Here is a 17,579-nt window from a genome sequence, read left to right as displayed (position 1 = left end):
ACAGTCAAAGCGGATAGACAATGTTTTCCTCATGTTGAATTTTTAATGTTAAGATGTCACCATATTATCTGCCCAGAGAACGTTTTTGTTGCTGCTGTTTTCACTCCTTTTTTATGTGTTTGTAGTGTTACAAATGAGCTACAACTGAATTTCGGTGGACATCCCTGTGTTGCATGATGACAATAAATGAGCCTTGAATCCTTTAATCCTTCTATATGGTAAATAAGCGTTCAACCATTAAGTAACCTATAGGTTCCTGAGAGCAGTCTCTGGGATTATTAGTTCAGATTGTGTCTTTGTTGTTATTATCACATTTCAGATTTATCATCTTTCCGTGGATGTTCGCTTCACCAGCATCATCCAAGATACCTCCATCCTCCATATGTGCCGGGTATGCAAACTGCAAGAGGTCTCGAAAATTAGTTACCAGAGTCCTGAAGTTCCTGCAAAACAGATCTCTCAAAGGCCTTCATGGCATGCGCAGTTAGCACCACAGGCCTGTAATCCCTGACAATATATCAGACATATTATATGATAAGGATGTCCTCTCTTTAGCTGTGAACAATGCAGTCCTTCAAGTCAAGGCTCATATTAAAACAAAAAACAGTGAGTGTCAAAAGTGAAAAAATACATCTTCCATCACCAAGGCTGTCTTTTTTACATGTTATCAGTATTGGGTGAATTGATAGTACTCAGAAATTTAGTTTCACAAACTTAGTTCAGGAACAAGGACCACGCCCAGAACACAGCTCATTTCCTGTGCACAAAGTATTTAACCACAATGAACCCGTTCACTTCCTCTTCAACTCTGCTTCAACACAAAGTACAACATACGAGCAAACGCTCTCTGATTTCAGCTTCAACATAAAGTATGACATACGAGCAAACGCTCTCTGATTTCAGCTTCAACACGATGTACGACAGACAACAACCAAACTTCGACTCAGCTTCAATACAACGTACAACAGACAAGCAAAATCTTAAAACCGCTTACCTTTGCTCAAAGGCTCTTTCTCAACCCTTCCGGACGACCAGCCTTGTCCCGAAGTCCCGTAGTTCCCTCCTTCTCTCACCACGCTTCGTTGCCAGCAACCTCGGCTGCATGTAGCCATCCACGTTACATTACATTACATTACATTACAGTCATTTAGCAGACGCTTTTATCCAAAGTGACTTACAATAAGTGTATTCAACATAGGTATTCAAGAGACTACTAGTCACCAGAAGTCATAATTACATCTCCTTTTTCAAACAAGCATCTAAGAGCATGAAGCACAGCATAACTCAGAGCCAAAGTACAATGCAGAAACAAACAAAAACAGTAAGTGCAACAAAAAAAAAGTAATACGAATACAATAAGTGCAACAAACTAGTATGAATACAATGAGTGCTAAGTGGAAGGCTCAGGGTAGCACTTCCTGAAGAGGTGAGTTTTCAGCCTGCGCCGAAAGATGGGCAGCGACTCTGCTGTCCTGACGTCAGTGGGAAGTTCATTCCACCATTGTGGGGCCAGGACAGAAAACAGCCGTGACCGGGTCGATCGGCCGCAGGGACTTCTGAGCGACGGGGCAACCAATCACCCCGAGGCGGCAGAGCAAAGTGGTTGGGGTGTAGGGCTTGACCATGGCCTGGAGATATGAAGGAGCTGTTCCTTTCACTGCCCTGTAGGCTAGCACCAGAGTCTTAAACTGGATGCGAGCTCTTACAGGTAGCCAGTATAGAGAACGGAGAAAGGAAGTTGTGTGGGAGAACTTGGGGCGATTGAACACCAGGCGAGCTGCAGCTTTCTGGACAAGCTCCAGAGGTCTGATGGCCGACACCGGGGCTCCGGCGAGTAGAGAGTTGCAGTAGTCCAGGCGGGAGATGACGAGAGCCTGGATGAGCACCTGCGCCGTCTCATCAGTGAGGAAGGGGCGAATCCTCCTGATGTTGTAGAGCAGGAATCTGCAGGAGCGTGTAACGGTTAAAATGTTTGCTGAGAATGACAGTTGGTCATCCAGGGTCACACCCAGGTTCCTTGCAGTCCGAGTTGGCGTCACCACAGTATTATCAATGGTGAAGGACGGGTCCCGGTGCAGGCAACCCTTCCCCGGGAGGAACAGTAACTCAGTTTTGTCCAGGTTGAGCTTGAGGTGGTGCGTCGTCATCCACTTTGAGATGTCAGCCAAGCACGCAGCGATGCATGTCTCCACTTGGGTGTCACCGGGGGGAAGTGACAAGACCAGCTGGGTGTCATCGGCATAACAATGGGAAGTCATGCGAGCGAATAACAGAACCCAGAGATGTTGTGTAGAGCGAGAAGAGAAGGGGGCCTAGGACTGAACCTTGTGGAACCCCTGTAGTCAGCATGCGTGGTTCCGACACGGCCCACCTCCATGTCACATGGTAGGATTGACCTGTCAGGTAGGATGCAAACAGGGAGAGTGTAGAGCCTGAGACGCCCATCCCCTTGAGGGTGGAGAGGAGGATCTGATGGTTCACAGTGTCAAATGCCACAGACAGGTCCAGGAGAATCAGGACAGAGGAGAGAGAGTTAGCTCTCGTGGCATGAAGCGACTCTGTCACCGCAAGGAGGGCTGTCTCAGTTGAGTGACCCATTTTGAACCCGGACTGGTGGGGGTCCAAGAAGCTGTTCTGGTGGAGATAGGAAGACAGTTGGTTAAAGACAGCACATTCAAGTGTTTTGGATAGAAAGGGTAGAAGAAAAACCGGTCTGAAGTTCTTGACATCAGAGGGGTCAAGTGATGGTTTCTTCAGAAGGGGGATGACTCTGGCAGTCTTGAAGGCCGTGGGAAAGCATCCTGAAACAAGAGATGTGTTGATGAGGTGGGTGAGGAAAGGAAGGAGTTCAGTCGCAATAGACTGAAGAAGAGGGGAAGGGATCGGGTCAAGGGAGCACGTGGTGGGGTGGTTAGATGTAACAAGGTTGAGGACCTCGTTAGGGGAGAGAGGAGCCAGATAGGGTAAGACGGGGTGTGGAGATGGGAGGGAGAGCTGTGGGGGCAGGATTGGACAGGGAGAGAGGGGCTGAGAGAAGGAGGATCTGATATCGTTTACCTTCTTGTCAAAGAAGTTGGTGAAATCATCAGGGAGAAGGAAGGAAGTAGGAGAGGGGGGTGGGGGTTGGAGGAGTGAAGTGAAAGTTTCCAAGAGTTTTTTAGGATTGGAAGCAGAGGTTAGGATTTGAGAGCGGAAGAACGCAGCTTTAGCAGTAGATAGAGAGGAGGAAAAAGTGGAAAGAAGAGCTTGGAAGTTAAGAAGGTCCTCCGGGAGTTTGCCTTTTCTCCATTTACGCTCTGCCTTTCTTAGGCTCCGTCTATCAGTACGCACTGAGTCCGACAGCCACGGGGCAGGTGGGGTTGGCCATGCAGGCCTGGAGGTGAAGGGACAGAGTTTGTCCAAAAAAGAAGTAAGGGGGGAGAGAAGAAGATCAGTAGCAGTACCACGTTCCCAGTGGTTCTCGATAACCATTCTCCATCAACTCCGCAGTTGTCCGCCCCCGCCTTCCAACAGCCCGGGGGGAGATCCTGGTTTCGGCATCCGACCCCTTGAACTTAATCCCCCCATCCTTTCCCCTACACCCCCACGCCACTCTCCCGATCGCCGGAGATCCAGCACTTCCGGGTTTCCCCGCGCCCCGTTAGCCGCGCGCCAATGACGTCATGACGCATCACACGGCCAAAGACGCCCTGCGATCTACATCAGTCCCTCCAGAGGGCCAGGTTGTATACCACTCACTTCAAGCTCCCTCTGTGCCAGAGACAGCTCACCTTGCAATGTTTTTCCCCAAACTTCACTATTAACCCAGGCATGTGGGTATGACAGCGCCAAACGCAACAGACCCTGTTTCACTTGCGGTAATTCCATACTACGTCCAACACTACCTGCCACAGCCAGAATCTACAAATCCAGCATCAAACCGGCATCAGGAAATCTTCTTTCACAGCCAGAGTTAGTACGGTATGGAACAACTTCCAGCAACACAGTCGACTGCCCTTCTCTAAAACACATTTAAGTCAAGGCTAGCAGCAGATCGGAAGCAGCATCCAAACTTGCACAACTTCACTTTCCCCTACTGAACGCCGTATCTCTGACTCCCGCACGTAGTTTAACAGATATTTAATCGCGACTCATCCTGAAACGGATCGATTCAAAACCTCGGTACCGGCCTCATTACCCTAACCGGGTACCTATCGTCCGTACTAAAGATCACGCTAAAGATCTTACATTCATCCCAGCATCCTTTCCTTTTCCCTTACTTCTACCTTTCATGTCCCTACCCTTCGGCTAACTCCTCCCACCTCTACCAGCTACCCCAGCTGCACAGACTGCTCCAACAGGGAACAGGTAGGTATATAGCAGTCCAAGAAGCCGGTCACCTAAGGCAGACACCATCATCACCGACCGAACCAGACTACCGGCACCTTTCTTGTCTTCCTTCGGACAGATGCGTATTACTCCGCCATGCGTCCACCAAGAGCAGCCCGAAAATTTTCAATTTCCAATTGCTTACCCAAAGCACTCTTCCGGATCTTGACAAACATATCATCACCGCTACCTCTCCCGCGCATCACTTATTTCTACTGTCTTAAATTACCAAGGTCATTATTATGCTACCTACCGCCACCCACTGGCACGGAAGAGTATTTAATTACTTAGCCAGCCATTACCGACCCCTACCCTAATTCCTTCTCCCCTCGACCCCTACCCTACATCCCTTCATCCCTCTATCCCTTCATCCCTACATCCCTTCATCCCTCTATCCCATCCCTTCATCCCTCTACCCCTTCAGCTTCTGAAATCTAATCATTCCATCATAAAATAAACCTTGAAACTCATACTGTTTTTGGCGTGGGCCTTGTTAGTGAAATGATTGTAGTTCATCTTCCAGTCTGTTTCTACACCACAGATTCTGCACCTCCTTGTCCTGTGATTCAAGCTAGCAAGTCGGTTTGATGTTGTGGAGGTGACTGACCTGTCCCGAAGGACTTGCCTGATGCCAGAAAGCTGATCAACTGGGTGATGGTCCTGTTCTCTGCTCCCCTCTGTCGACAAGGAAGCCACCGTAGGAAATAGTTGCATATCATTTAACACACACACACACACACACACACACACACACACAGTCATGTTTGCATTACTTGTGGGCACACTACATTGAATTGCATTCATTTTCTGGAGACTTACCCGAAAATAAGTCTTCAGCCTAAAATGGTATGATTTATCTTATGTGGACATGCGTTTCCTCCACATAAGGAAGGCAAGGCCCTGCAATGTGACTGTGTGTACAGATTTATGTCCCTAAAAGATGGGAGAAACACACATACACACACCGAAATCAATCTAATGATTCAACAACTTGACAGAGAGAGAGAGAGAGAGAGAGAGAGACAGGTGCAAATCTACAACATTTTTAACTTTTAATTAAGTTTAATGTAAATTCATGCAATTCATTAAAGTGTATGGAACCAGAGATCTGACTCTGACAACCAGATTAATTTGCTTTGTGGTGTGATGTATAAGAAAAATAATTACATGCATTTGCCTTATTATAATACTTATTCAGAATTATGAGTGTGTGGCTTTTTATGTCTGCCTGCAAAGCAGCACCTCACTAGAGCAGGTGTGCTTTTTCCCTCCTGTTTTTATTATATTGACTAACGATAGATGTTTCTTGATGTGAAATATTGTCAATATGTTAATCGAAGTATATTGTAGCTTGCTAATTTCAATAAAGGTGTAGATATTGCTTTCGTCCACCAACCAGAAATAATTTCATTACATTATGATACTATGCTTTTTCTCATCATTGTTTAATAGGCAGCGCTGTAAAACTGTACTTTACTCAACATGATCCTATTCTCTGATGAATCATTTGTCAAAGATATTCTTGAGTTTTTAAGGAACTATGGTCTGCAATTAGAATAGAGTTTAGCACAAATAATTATGTGACCATGTGATTTATTTTTTATTTTCAGCATCATGCAAGCTTCAAATAGTGGAATCTGAAACACAGTCATATAATCGTAAAAAGTTGTTCTCTAATCATTAAAAAAAAAAAATTCTCAGTTGATGATATAATGCGCTGTTAAAACAAAAGCACTAAACTTTTGTTTTAAATTATAACCCTTTATCATGTTTGTTGTCCATAAACAACTGAAATGCTTGTGCAATACTTCCCGTAAATACAGTAACAGAGTTGAGCCCTGCATTTCTGCTCCTCATACAATACAGTAGCTATTTTAATGTAATAAAGCAGACCTCAAACCCATTCAACTATTCTAATTTATCGATTAATTTAAAAAGCAAAGCAGCTGTGACATTAAACACCATGATAAATGTGGCACACGTGTCTGTGTAACTTTTCCTCTATTGACTTCAAAGCAGATCTCATCATCTGCACGTGTGTGACCACAAAATAAGAAGGTCTTGTCATTTTTGAATGTTTGAAAAATGTAGTAATATTACCCTTCAAAAATATAACACAAAGTTAAACAGTCATAACAAAAATAAAAGATATCATTTTCAAACAATTTTCACATAGCGTTCTCCACACTTCTTGGAGGTCATAAACGAAAACCTGTCAGAGAAAAGGTACAACAGGAAAAACAACTGAACAAACAACCATGTGTTGAGCCAAATAAAGTGCTTTTGGAATGCTTACATACAGTATATCAAACCTTGACTCTAAATTTAAATCTTTGACCTGTCATCACACACAAATATATTATTTTGTTTCGTATTTTAGTTAGGATCAGTCCATAAATAATAGGGTTTAAAATTGGTGGAATTATGAGAAATTGTATGGCCATGAAGTTTTTTACACTCTGTGGCAAAGATGCTGATCCATACCTAGAGTACATAACATCAAACAGCAAAGCAACAGTAACATTAAGCAAACATAACAAATGCGGCACACATGTCTGTGTAAACTTTTTCTTGCCCTCTCTGGATTTTAAAGCTGATTTTACTAACTGCACATATGAACATGCAATGAGGAGGAAATGTGCACAATAGAAAGCAACAACAATCAATCCAAATATGTCGTTTGCTCCTGTTGAGCCACAGGCAAGTTTAACAATTGACCAATTTTCACAGTAGAGTTTATCTATTTTGGAGCCACATAATTTCAGTGTAGATGTCAAAGTTGTAACCATAGCTTCACAGCACAAGGGTACAAGCCAGGACAAACCAATTAAAACTGCAATCCTTCTCACAGACATTACAGAGTGATACTCCAGGGGTCGACATATAGCCACATATCTGTCATAAGCCATGAGAACTAGAATCGAGTAGTCAATTTTTGTATTGGAGTATATAACAAATACTTGCAAAAGGCATCCTTCATATGATATTACTTGGATTTTTGATAGAAGATCAAAGACAAATTTAGGATAAAAGCCTATAGACCCATAAAGTCCATTGATGCACAAAGAACATACAAAAACATACATCGGTTCATGTAAGTTTTGATCCAATATTATAGTTAAAATGAGAGACACGTTTACCACCACAATTAGACAATAACAAAGTAAAGTAAGAGAGAAAAGTGCGATTCTGTAGTTGGCAGTGGCACTGAAGCCAGACAGTGAAAAAAGAGCTATATTAGATGTATTACTCATTTTGCCGTAATGCTCAAAAACACAAACTGTCAAAGTTATAAACAATAATTAGAAGACCGGATGCAATGATGTAAAAAAAACATTCATTGTTAGCCAGGAATATGCTTTGTGTATGTCAAATATTGATATGATAAACATATGAGACATGTCCAAATGTCTCAGTGTTGCACAGTGGTTATGAACTTTATAGTTGAATATTAAAAGGAACCCTCCCTCTACTGCAGACGTTTCATTGGCTAGCCTCTCAGAAAAAACAAAAATTCAAACATCAAACATTTCCTTGATTGAAATATATAATTGGAAAGAAAAGAGTCTCCAAATGTAACTGATGTAATTCATAACTAAAAAAATATTTTATTTTATCACGATTGCTAATGCACAACAATGCAAACACATGGTATGGATCATTAGCTTTAATATTGATTGGTCCATTTTACAGTAATGGAGTGGATATTTTAACTTGAGCCCTACATTGTTTTTAATATTCTCAAGTTTCAGGAAACATTTTGTGACACAATGATGTTTTGAAGTCAATTTGGGAGTGCTTTATTAAACTTGCAATCAGGAGTGTTTTGTGACGTGATCGTTGTGTATCTTGTTTGGGACAGTAGTGTATCATATATTGTGTGTGCCAACAGCAATGTTTGTTGCTAATAAATATTTTAAAGTGAGTTGAATTGACAATGGCCTTAAGTGGTAACATTGAACAACTAGAAAGGGGGTGACCGTGGCTAAGTGGAGAGCATGGCCGCCTTTCAATCAGAGGGTCGGCGGTTCGATCTCCTGCTCTGCTCGTCTCATGTCAACGTGTCCTTGAGCAAGACACTTAACCCCAAAACTGCTCCCGTAGTTGCGTCTATGGTGAATTGTAAGTCGCTTTGGATAAAGTGTCTGCGAAATGACTGTAATGTAGAAAGGTGTACTAAAGTGTAGATCTTTGCCAGGTGTACACCCCACAATTGGCGAACCCCCTGTCCAGACACCCATGGCCTGTGATCTGTCGTAAAATATATATAATTCAAACTCAAAAAACAAGCGACTATGTATGAAAGCAATTGGCTTGAAGTCTTTGTAAAACACACTTAATTGAGTCTAGCCAAAAACAAAATTACACTCAATTAAAATAGTTATGTTAGTGGTTAGCCAAACATTCCGTCCAAAACAACAAAGTTACCTAATGTAAACAAAATGTAAATGTATCAAATACTTGATAATCTCTATCAAAAGTGAAAAAATGCCTCTTCCATCACCAAAGCTGTCTTTTTTATATGCTATCAGTATTGGGTACATTGTTTTTAATTTTCCAGAGGACTTTCTGGTGGCAGAGCAATTTTCAAAATTATAAAATAATTCCAGGAGTGGGGCAGCTACATCTCTTTATTGTATTTTTATTTTTATGAGAGGAAAAAAAGCTCAGAAATGATTGTAGTTCGTGTTCCAGTCTGTTTCTCCACCACAGATTCTGCACCTCCTTGTCCTGTGATTCAAGCTAGCAAGTCGGTTTGATGTTGTGGAGCAGGACCGGTGACTGACCTGTCCCGAAGGACTTGCCTGGTGCCAGATAGCTGATCAACTTGGTGACGGTCCTGCTCTAGGAAATACTTGCATATCATTTAACACACACACACACACACACACACACACACACACACACACACACAATTATGTTTTCATTACTTGTGGGCACACTACATTGAATTGCATTAATTTTCTGGAGACTTACCCAAAAATAAGTCTTCAGCCTAAAATGGTATGATTTATCTTATGTGGACATGCGTTTTCTCCACATAAGGAAGGCAAGGCCCCACAATGTGACTGTGTGTACAGATTTATGTCCCAATAAGATGGGAGGAACACACATACACACACCGAAATCAATCTAATGATTCAACGACTTGACAGAGAGACAGAGACAGAGAGAGACAGGTGCAAATCTACAAAATTTTGAACTTTTAATTGAGTTTGGTGTAATTTCAGAACCAGAGATCTGACTCTGACAACCAGATTAATTTGCTTTGTGGTGTGATGAACTATATAAGAAAATAATTACATGCATTTGCCTATTATATTTGCTTATTATAATACTTATTCAGAATTGTGAGTGTGTGGCTTTTTATGTCTGCCTGCAAAGCAGCACCTCAGAGCGGATGTGCATTTTCCCTCCTGTTTTTATTATATTGATTAACAATAGATGTTTCTTACTGTAAAAATATTGTCAATATGTTAAGCTACTAGAAGTATATTGTAGCTTGCTAATTTCAATAAAGGTGTAGATATTGCTTTCGTCCACCAACCAGAAACTAGGGCCAGTTGACATAATAATCTCATTACAGTATGATACTATGCTTTTTGTCATCATTGTTTAATAGGCAGCGCTGTAAAACTGTACTTTACTCAACATGATCCTATTCTCTGATGAATCATTTGTCAAAGATATTCTTGAGTTTTTAAGGAACTATGGTCTGCAATTAGATTAGAATTTAGCACAAATAATTATGTGACCATGTGATTTATTTTTTTTTATTTTCAGCATCATGCAAGCTTCAAATAGTGGAATCTGAAAGACAGTCATATAATCGTAAAAAGTTGTTCTCTAATCATTAAAAAAATATTAATTCTCAGTTGATGATATAATGCGCTGTTAAAACAAAAGCACTAAACTTTTGTTTTAAACTATAACCCTTGATCATGTTTGTTGTCCATAAACAACTGAAATGCTTGTGCAATACTTCCCGTAAATACAGTAACAGAGTTGAGCCCTGCATTTCTGCTCCTCATACAATACAGTAGATATTTTAATGTAATAAAGCAGAACTCAAACCCATTCAACTATTCTAATTTATCGATTAATTTAAAAAGCAAAGCAGCTGTGACATTAAACACCATGATAAATGTGGCACACGTGTCTGTGTAACTTTTCCTCTATTGACTTCAAAGCAGATCTCATCATCTGCACGTGTGTGACCACAAAATTAAAAGGTCTTGTTGTTTTTGAATGTTTGAAAAATGTAGTAATATTACCCTTCAAAAATATAACACAAAGTTAAACAGTCATAACAAAAATAAAAGATATCATTTTCAAACAATTTTTACATAGCGTTCTCCACACTTCTTGGAGGTCATAAACGACAACCTGTCAGAGAAAAGGTACAACAGGAAAAACAACTGAACAAAACAACCATGTGTTGAGCCAAATAAAGTGCTTTTGGAATGCTTACATACAGTATATCAAACCTTGACTTTAAATTTAAATCTTTGACCTGTCATCACACACAAATATATTATTTTGTTTCGTATTTTAGTTAGGATCAGTCCATAAATAATAGGGTTTAAAATTGGTGGAATTATGAGAAATTGTATGGCCATGAAGTTTTTTACACTCTGTGGCAAAGATGCTGATCCATACCTAGAGTACATCGCATCAAACAGCAAAGCAACAGAAACATTAAGCAAACATAACAAATGCGGCACACATGTCTGTGTAAACTTTTTCTTGCCCTCTCTGGATTTTAAAGCTGATTTTACTAACTGCACATATGAACATGCAATGAGGAGGAAATGTGCACAATAGAAAGCAATAATAATCAATCCAAATATGTTGTTTGCTCTCGTTGAGCCACAGGCAAGTTTAACAATTGACCAATTTTCACAGTAGAGTTTATCTATTTTGGAGCCACATAATTTCAGTGTAGATGTCAAAGTTGTAACCATAGCTTCACAGCACAAGGGTACAAGCCAGGACAAACCAATTAAAACTGCAATCCTTCTCACAGACATTACAGAGTGATACTCCAGGGGTCGACATATAGCCACATATCTGTCATAAGCCATGAGAACTAGAATCGAGTAGTCAATTTTTGTATTGGAGTATATAACAAATACTTGCAAAAGGCATCCTTCATATGATATTACTTGGATTTTTGATAGAAGATCAAAGACAAATTTAGGATAAAAGCCTATAGACCCATAAAGTCCATTGATGCACAAAGAACATACAAAAACATACATCGGTTCATGTAAGTTTTGATCCAATATTATAGTTAAAATGAGAGACACGTTTACCACCACAATTAGACAATAACAAAGTAAAGTAAGAGAGAAAAGTGTGATTCTGTAGTTGGCAGTGGCGCTGAAGCCAGACAGTGAAAAAAGAGCTATACTAGATGTATTACTCATTTTGCCGTAATGCTCAAAAACACAAACTGTCAAAGTTATAAACAATAATTAGAAGACCGGATGCAATGATGTAAAAAAAACATTCATTGTTAGCCAGGAATATGCTTTGTGTATGTCAAATATTGATATGATAAACATATGAGACATGTCCAAATGTCTCAGTGTTGCACAGTGGTTATGAACTTTATAGTTGAATATTAAAAGGAACCCTCCCTTTACTGCAGACGTTTCATTGGCTAGCCTCTCAGAAAAAACAAAAATTCAAATGTCAAACATTTCCTTGATTGAAATATATAATTGGAAAGAAAAGAGTCTCCAAATGTAACTGATGTAATTCATAACTAAAAAAATATTTTATTTTATCAAGATTGCTAATGCACAACAATGCAAACACATGGTATGGATCATTAGCTTTAATATTGATTGGTCCATTTTACAGTAATGGAGTGGATATTTTAACTTGAGCCCTACATTGTTTTTAATATTCTCAAGTTTCAGGAAACATTTTGTGACACAATGATGTTTTGAAGTCAATTTGGGAGTGCTTTATTAAACTTGCAATCAGGAGTGTTTTGTGACGTGATCGTTGTGTATCTTGTTTGGGACAGTAGTGTATCATATATTGTGTATGCCAACAGCAATGTTTGTTGCTAATAAATATTTTAAAGTGAGTTGAATTGACAATGGCCTTAAGTGGTAACATTGAACAACTAGAAAGGGGGTGACCGTGGCTAAGTGGAGAGCATGGCCGCCTTTCAATCAGAGGGTCGGCGGTTCGATCCCCTGCTCTGCTCGTCTCATGTCAACGTGTCCTTGAGCAAGACACTTAACCCCAAAACTGCTCCCGTAGTTGCGTCTATGGTGTGTAGATAGATACTGAATTGTAAGTCGCTTTGGATAAAAGTGTCTGCTAAATGACTGTAATGTAGAAAGGTGTACTAAAGTGTAGATCTTTGCCAGGTGTACACCCCACAATTGGCGAACCCCCTGTCCAGACACCCATGGCCTGTGATCTGTCGTAAAATATATATAATTCAAACTCAAAAAACAAGCGACTATGTATGAAAGCAATTGGCTTGAAGTCTTTGTAAAACACACTTAATTGAGTCTAGCCAAAAACAAAATTACTATGTTAGTGGTTAGCCAAACATTCCGTCCAAAACAACAAAGTTACCTAATGTAAACAAAATGTAAATGTATCAAATACTTGATAATCTCTATCAAAAGTGAAAAAATGCCTCTTCCATCACCAAAGCTGTCTTTTTTATATGCTATCAGTATTGGGTACATTGTTTTTAATTTTCCAGAGGACTTTCTGGTGGCAGAGCAATTTTCAAAATTATAAAATAATTCCAGGAGTGGGGCAGCTACATCTCTTTATTGTATTTTTATTTTTATGAGAGGAAAAAAAGCTCAGAAATGATTGTAGTTCGTGTTCCAGTCTGTTTCTCCACCACAGATTCTGCACCTCCTTGTCCTGTGATTCAAGCTAGCAAGTCGGTTTGATGTTGTGGAGCAGGACCGGTGACTGACCTGTCCCGAAGGACTTGCCTGGTGCCAGATAGCTGATCAACTTGGTGACGGTCCTGCTCTAGGAAATACTTGCATATCATTTAACACGCACACACACACACACACACACACACACACACACACACACACACACACACACACACAGTCATGTTTGCATTACTTGTGGGCACACTACATTGAATTGCATTAATTTTCTGGAGACTTACCCAAAAATAAGTCTTCAGCCTAAAATGGTATGATTTATCTTATGTGGACATGCGTTTTCTCCACATAAGGAAGGCAAGGCCCCGCAATGTGACTGTGTGTACAGATTTATGTCCCTATAAGATGGGAGGAACACACATACACACACCAAAATCAATCTAATGATTCAACGACTTGACAGAGAGAGAGAGATAGAGAGAGACAGGTGCAAATCTACAAAATTTTGAACTTTTAATTGAGTTTGGTGTAATTTCAGAACCAGAGATCTGACTCTGACAACCAGATTCATTTGCTTTGTGGTGTGATGAACTATATAAGAAAATAATTACATGCATTTGCCTATTATATTTGCTTATTATAATACTTATTCAGAATTGTGAGTGTGTGGCTTTTTATGTCTGCCTGCAAAGCAGCACCTCAGAGCGGACGTGCATTTTCCCTCCTGTTTTTATTATATTGATTAACAATAGATGTTTCTTACTGTAAAAATATTGTCAATATGTTAAGCTACTAGAAGTATATTGTAGCTTGCTAATTTCAATAAAGGTGTAGATATTGCTTTCGTCCACCAACCAGAAACTAGGGCCAGTTGACATAATAATCTCATTACAGTATGATACTATGCTTTTTCTCATCATTGTTTAATAGGCAGCGCTGTAAAACTATACTTTACTCAACATGATCCTATTCTCTGATGAATCATTTGTCAAAGATATTCTTGAGTTTTTAAGGAACTATGGTCTGCAATTAGAATAGAGTTTAGCACAAATAATTATGTGACCATGTGATTTATTTTTTATTTTCAGCATCATGCAAGCTTCAAATAGTGGAATCTGAAACACAGTCATATAATCGTAAAAAGTTGTTCTGTAATCATTAAAAAAAAAGAAATTCTCAGTTGATGATATAATGCGCTGTTAAAACAAAAGCACTAAACTTTTGTTTTAAACTATAACCCTTGATCATGTTTGTTGTCCATAAACAACTGAAATGCTTGTGCAATACTTCCCGTAAATACAGTAACAGAGTTGAGCCCTGCATTGCTGCTCCTCATACAATACAGTAGATATTTTAATGTAATAAAGCAGACCTCAAACCCATTCAACTATTCTAATTTATCGATTAATTTAAAAAGCAAAGCAGCTGTGACATTAAACACCATGATAAATGTGGCACACGTGTCTGTGTAACTTTTCCTCTATTGACTTCAAAGCAGATCTCATCATCTGCACGTGTGTGACCACAAAATTAAAAGGTCTTGTTGTTTTTGAATGTTTGAAAAATGTAGTAATATTACCCTTCAAAAATATAACACAAAGTTAAACAGTCATAACAAAAATAAAAGATATCATTTTCAAACAATTTTTACATAGCGTTCTCCACACTTCTTGGAGGTCATAAACGACAACCTGTCAGAGAAAAGGTACAACAGGAAAAACAACTGAACAAAACAACCATGTGTTGAGCCAAATAAAGTGCTTTTGGAATGCTTACATACAGTATATCAAACCTTGACTCTCAATTTAAATCTTTGACCTGTCATCACACACAAATATATTATTTTGTTTCGTATTTTAGTTAGGATCAGTCCATAAATAATAGGGTTTAAAATTGGTGGAAATATGAGAAATTGTATGGCCATGAAGTTTTTTACACTCTGTGGCAAAGATGCTGATCCATACCTAGAGTACATCGCATCAAACAGCAAAGCAACAGAAACATTAAGCAAACATAACAAATGCGGCACACATGTCTGTGTAAACTTTTTCTTGCCCTCTCTGGATTTTAAAGCTGAAATTATCAACCGCACATAAGACCACAAAATGAAGAGGAAATGCACACAATAGAAAGCAATAATAATCAATCCAAATATGTTGTTTGCTCTCGTTGAGCCACAGGCAAGTTTAACAATTGACCAATTTTCACAGTAGAGTTTATCTATTTTGGAGCCACATAATTTCAGTGTAGTTGTCAAAGTTATAATCATAGCTTCACAGCACATGGGTACAAGCCAGGACAAACCAATTAAAACTGCAATCCTTTCACAGACACTAAAAAAATATTTTGCTAATGCACAACAATGTAAACACATGGTATGGAGCATTAGCTTTAATATTGATTGGTGTATTTTACAGTAATGGAGTGAATATTTTAACTTGAATCCTAAATTGTTTTTAATACTCAAGTTTCAGGAAACATTTTGTCACAGAATGATGTTTTGAAGTCAATTTGGGAGTGTTTTATTAAACTTGCATTCACGCTCACTTCCTATTGGGTGTGTTTTGATTGTTTTGTGTCTTGTTTGGGGCAGTATATCATATATTGTGTGTTCCAAAACAGCGATGTTTGTTTCTAATAAATATTTTGAAGTGAGTTGAATTGACAATGTCCATAAGTGGCCACCTTGAAAAACTAGAAAGGTGTACTCAGTAGAGTGCAGATATCTGCCAGGTGTACACCCCACAATTGGCGAACCCCCTGTCCAGACCCCCATGGCCTGTGATCTGTTGTAAAATATACATAATTAAAACTCGAAAAACAAGCCACTATGTATGCAAGCAATTGGCTCAAAGTTTTTGTAAAATACACTTAATTGAGTCTTGCCAAAAACAAAATTACACTTAAAATAGTTATGTTAGCTGTTAGCCAAACATACCGTCCAAAACAATAAAGTGAGCAGCAGAGCAGCGGCTGAAAGGTACGCAGCAGTTACGTAAATGTAAACTTTACTCATTGACCTCTTTCTTACTTGTTATACTCAGTATCATACATAGTTTTTAAATTATATCACATAACTTTCAATCTTGTCAGAGTTGTAAGTGTAAGTGTGGCCCTGATGGAAGATCAACACATTGACCTCCTAGAGCTACAGGCACTGTTGTTGGTCCTCCAACACTTCAGGCCCCTGATACAGAGGAGGCGATGTTGGTAAGGACAGACAACTGCACCAGGCATATGTCAACAACCAGGGTGAAGTTTGGTCTACTGCCCTGTTTATGATGGCAGAGAGCCTGTGGTTATGGGTCTCAGAGCATCTGTTGTTTGTGAAGGCTCTCCCTATTTCCCGGGTCGTGAAAGTGGATGTGGACACCAACCAACACAGCACCAACCCGCAATTGTTCTCTGTATGCCAACCAAAGGTTCTCCCTGCACAGCAGGATAATGCGTGGACACATGCTATGGCCAAGAAAATGACTTTACCTCTTACCTCTTTCTCGTGAAGCAGTTCTTGAAGGGGGTCAGGAGGCAATCCCTGGTGATGTATGCCTCCTCCCTGCAGTGGGAACTGCCATTGGTGCTCAAGACTTTGGTGAAGGGTCCCTTTGCACCTTCTGGATCATGGAGCTGTCCTCTCTTTAGACGTTGTCACTCAAGACAGCTTTGCTCGTTCTACTGACCTCAGCTAAGTGAGTGTGTGAGGGGGTGCACTGCCGTGTTGGTGCACCCCAGTTGCCGCTTCATGGTGACCACAGCGGGGCTACAATCCCAAGAACTTAAGGGGTTCTGTCAGGTCGAGGGTTATTGTCTTCCAAACAATGTGGGGGCAAGGGAGTCAAAGTTAAACTGCTAGGCACAGTTTGTGCGTTGGCATGTTATATTGAACGCAAAGCACCCATTAGACTCACCAAACAACTGTTCATGTGCTTCAGGGATGGTGTGGCCAGCAAGAAACGTCCGGCGGAATGGTTTTGTGAGTGCATCTCCCAAGCCTATAGGCAGGCAAGTACACACTCTACACACTCTACGTGGAGTGTGGTAGTGTTGGCGGCCTTGAGGTGATAGCGTGGTTGACGCCTTGTCAGTTAATGCTGTTATATCTCTTGTTGAAGGAAGAGGGGGGGTTGATTGTGTGGCACCCCTATGTGAACTTGATGTAATTTAAGGCAGCGTTATTGATCCCAAGGTTGGTGGTTCGGTCTAAGTTTCCTAGAGCAAAACAGTGAACCCCAAGTTGCTCCCTGGGCTTTCTACAGAAGCCCACTGTTCCTAAATATTTCTGTAGGATTTTTTAAAAGGATTTTAAACACATTTCTGTATAAAATT

At 40.0% G+C, this 17,579-nt stretch overlaps 3 protein-coding genes across 3 annotated transcripts; all 3 read right to left on the bottom strand.

Moving 5' to 3' along the window:
* Positions 1-5,586: 5,586 nt before the first annotated feature.
* Positions 5,587-7,622, bottom strand: LOC137889803 (olfactory receptor 6N1-like). Its single transcript, XM_068733853.1, has 2 exons — positions 6,732-7,622; positions 5,587-5,697 (listed from the first exon to the last, which is right to left on the bottom strand). The coding sequence occupies exons 1-2, from the start codon at positions 7,620-7,622 to the stop codon at positions 5,587-5,589; spliced, it is 1,002 nt and encodes a 333-aa protein (XP_068589954.1).
* A 3,228-nt stretch (positions 7,623-10,850) lies between these two features.
* On the bottom strand, positions 10,851-11,798 carry LOC137890377 (olfactory receptor 6N1-like). The gene has a single exon (XM_068734523.1). The coding sequence runs from the start codon at positions 11,796-11,798 to the stop codon at positions 10,851-10,853; it is 948 nt and encodes a 315-aa protein (XP_068590624.1).
* A 3,241-nt stretch (positions 11,799-15,039) lies between these two features.
* LOC137889794 (olfactory receptor 52K1-like) lies at positions 15,040-17,236 on the bottom strand. Its single transcript, XM_068733841.1, has 3 exons — positions 17,162-17,236; positions 16,744-16,889; positions 15,040-15,586 (listed from the first exon to the last, which is right to left on the bottom strand). The coding sequence occupies exons 1-3, from the start codon at positions 17,234-17,236 to the stop codon at positions 15,040-15,042; spliced, it is 768 nt and encodes a 255-aa protein (XP_068589942.1).
* Between the last annotated feature and the right edge of the window lie 343 nt (positions 17,237-17,579).

This window comes from Cebidichthys violaceus, unplaced genomic scaffold (assembly GCF_023349555.1).
Source record: "Cebidichthys violaceus isolate CVI_PGR_0920_01 unplaced genomic scaffold, fCebVio1.0.p SCAF_11, whole genome shotgun sequence".
Classification (NCBI taxonomy): domain Eukaryota; kingdom Metazoa; phylum Chordata; class Actinopteri; order Perciformes; family Stichaeidae; genus Cebidichthys; species Cebidichthys violaceus.
This window is presented reverse-complemented; position numbering and strand designations above follow the sequence as displayed.

Bases quoted from the DNA above. Each gene is read 5' to 3' on its own strand.
- LOC137889803 (XM_068733853.1), bottom strand. From the start codon at position 7,622: ATGAGTAATACATCTAATATAGCTCTTTTTTCACTGTCTGGCTTCAGT. The intron at 5,698-6,731 runs ATAATATATTTG...ACTTCGATTAAC, and splicing joins TAACTAAAATACGAAACAAA to ATATTGACAATATTTCACAT.
- LOC137889794 (XM_068733841.1), bottom strand. From the start codon at position 17,236: ATGCACTCACAAAACCATTCCGCCGGACGTTTCTTGCTGGCCACACCA. The intron at 16,890-17,161 runs GTGAGTCTAATG...CAACGTCTAAAG, and splicing joins AGCACATGAACAGTTGTTTG to AGAGGACAGCTCCATGATCC. The intron at 15,587-16,743 runs GTAAGAGGTAAA...ATATTTTTTTAG, and splicing joins AACTGCTTCACGAGAAAGAG to TGTCTGTGAAAGGATTGCAG.
- LOC137890377 (XM_068734523.1), bottom strand. From the start codon at position 11,798: ATGAGTAATACATCTAGTATAGCTCTTTTTTCACTGTCTGGCTTCAGC.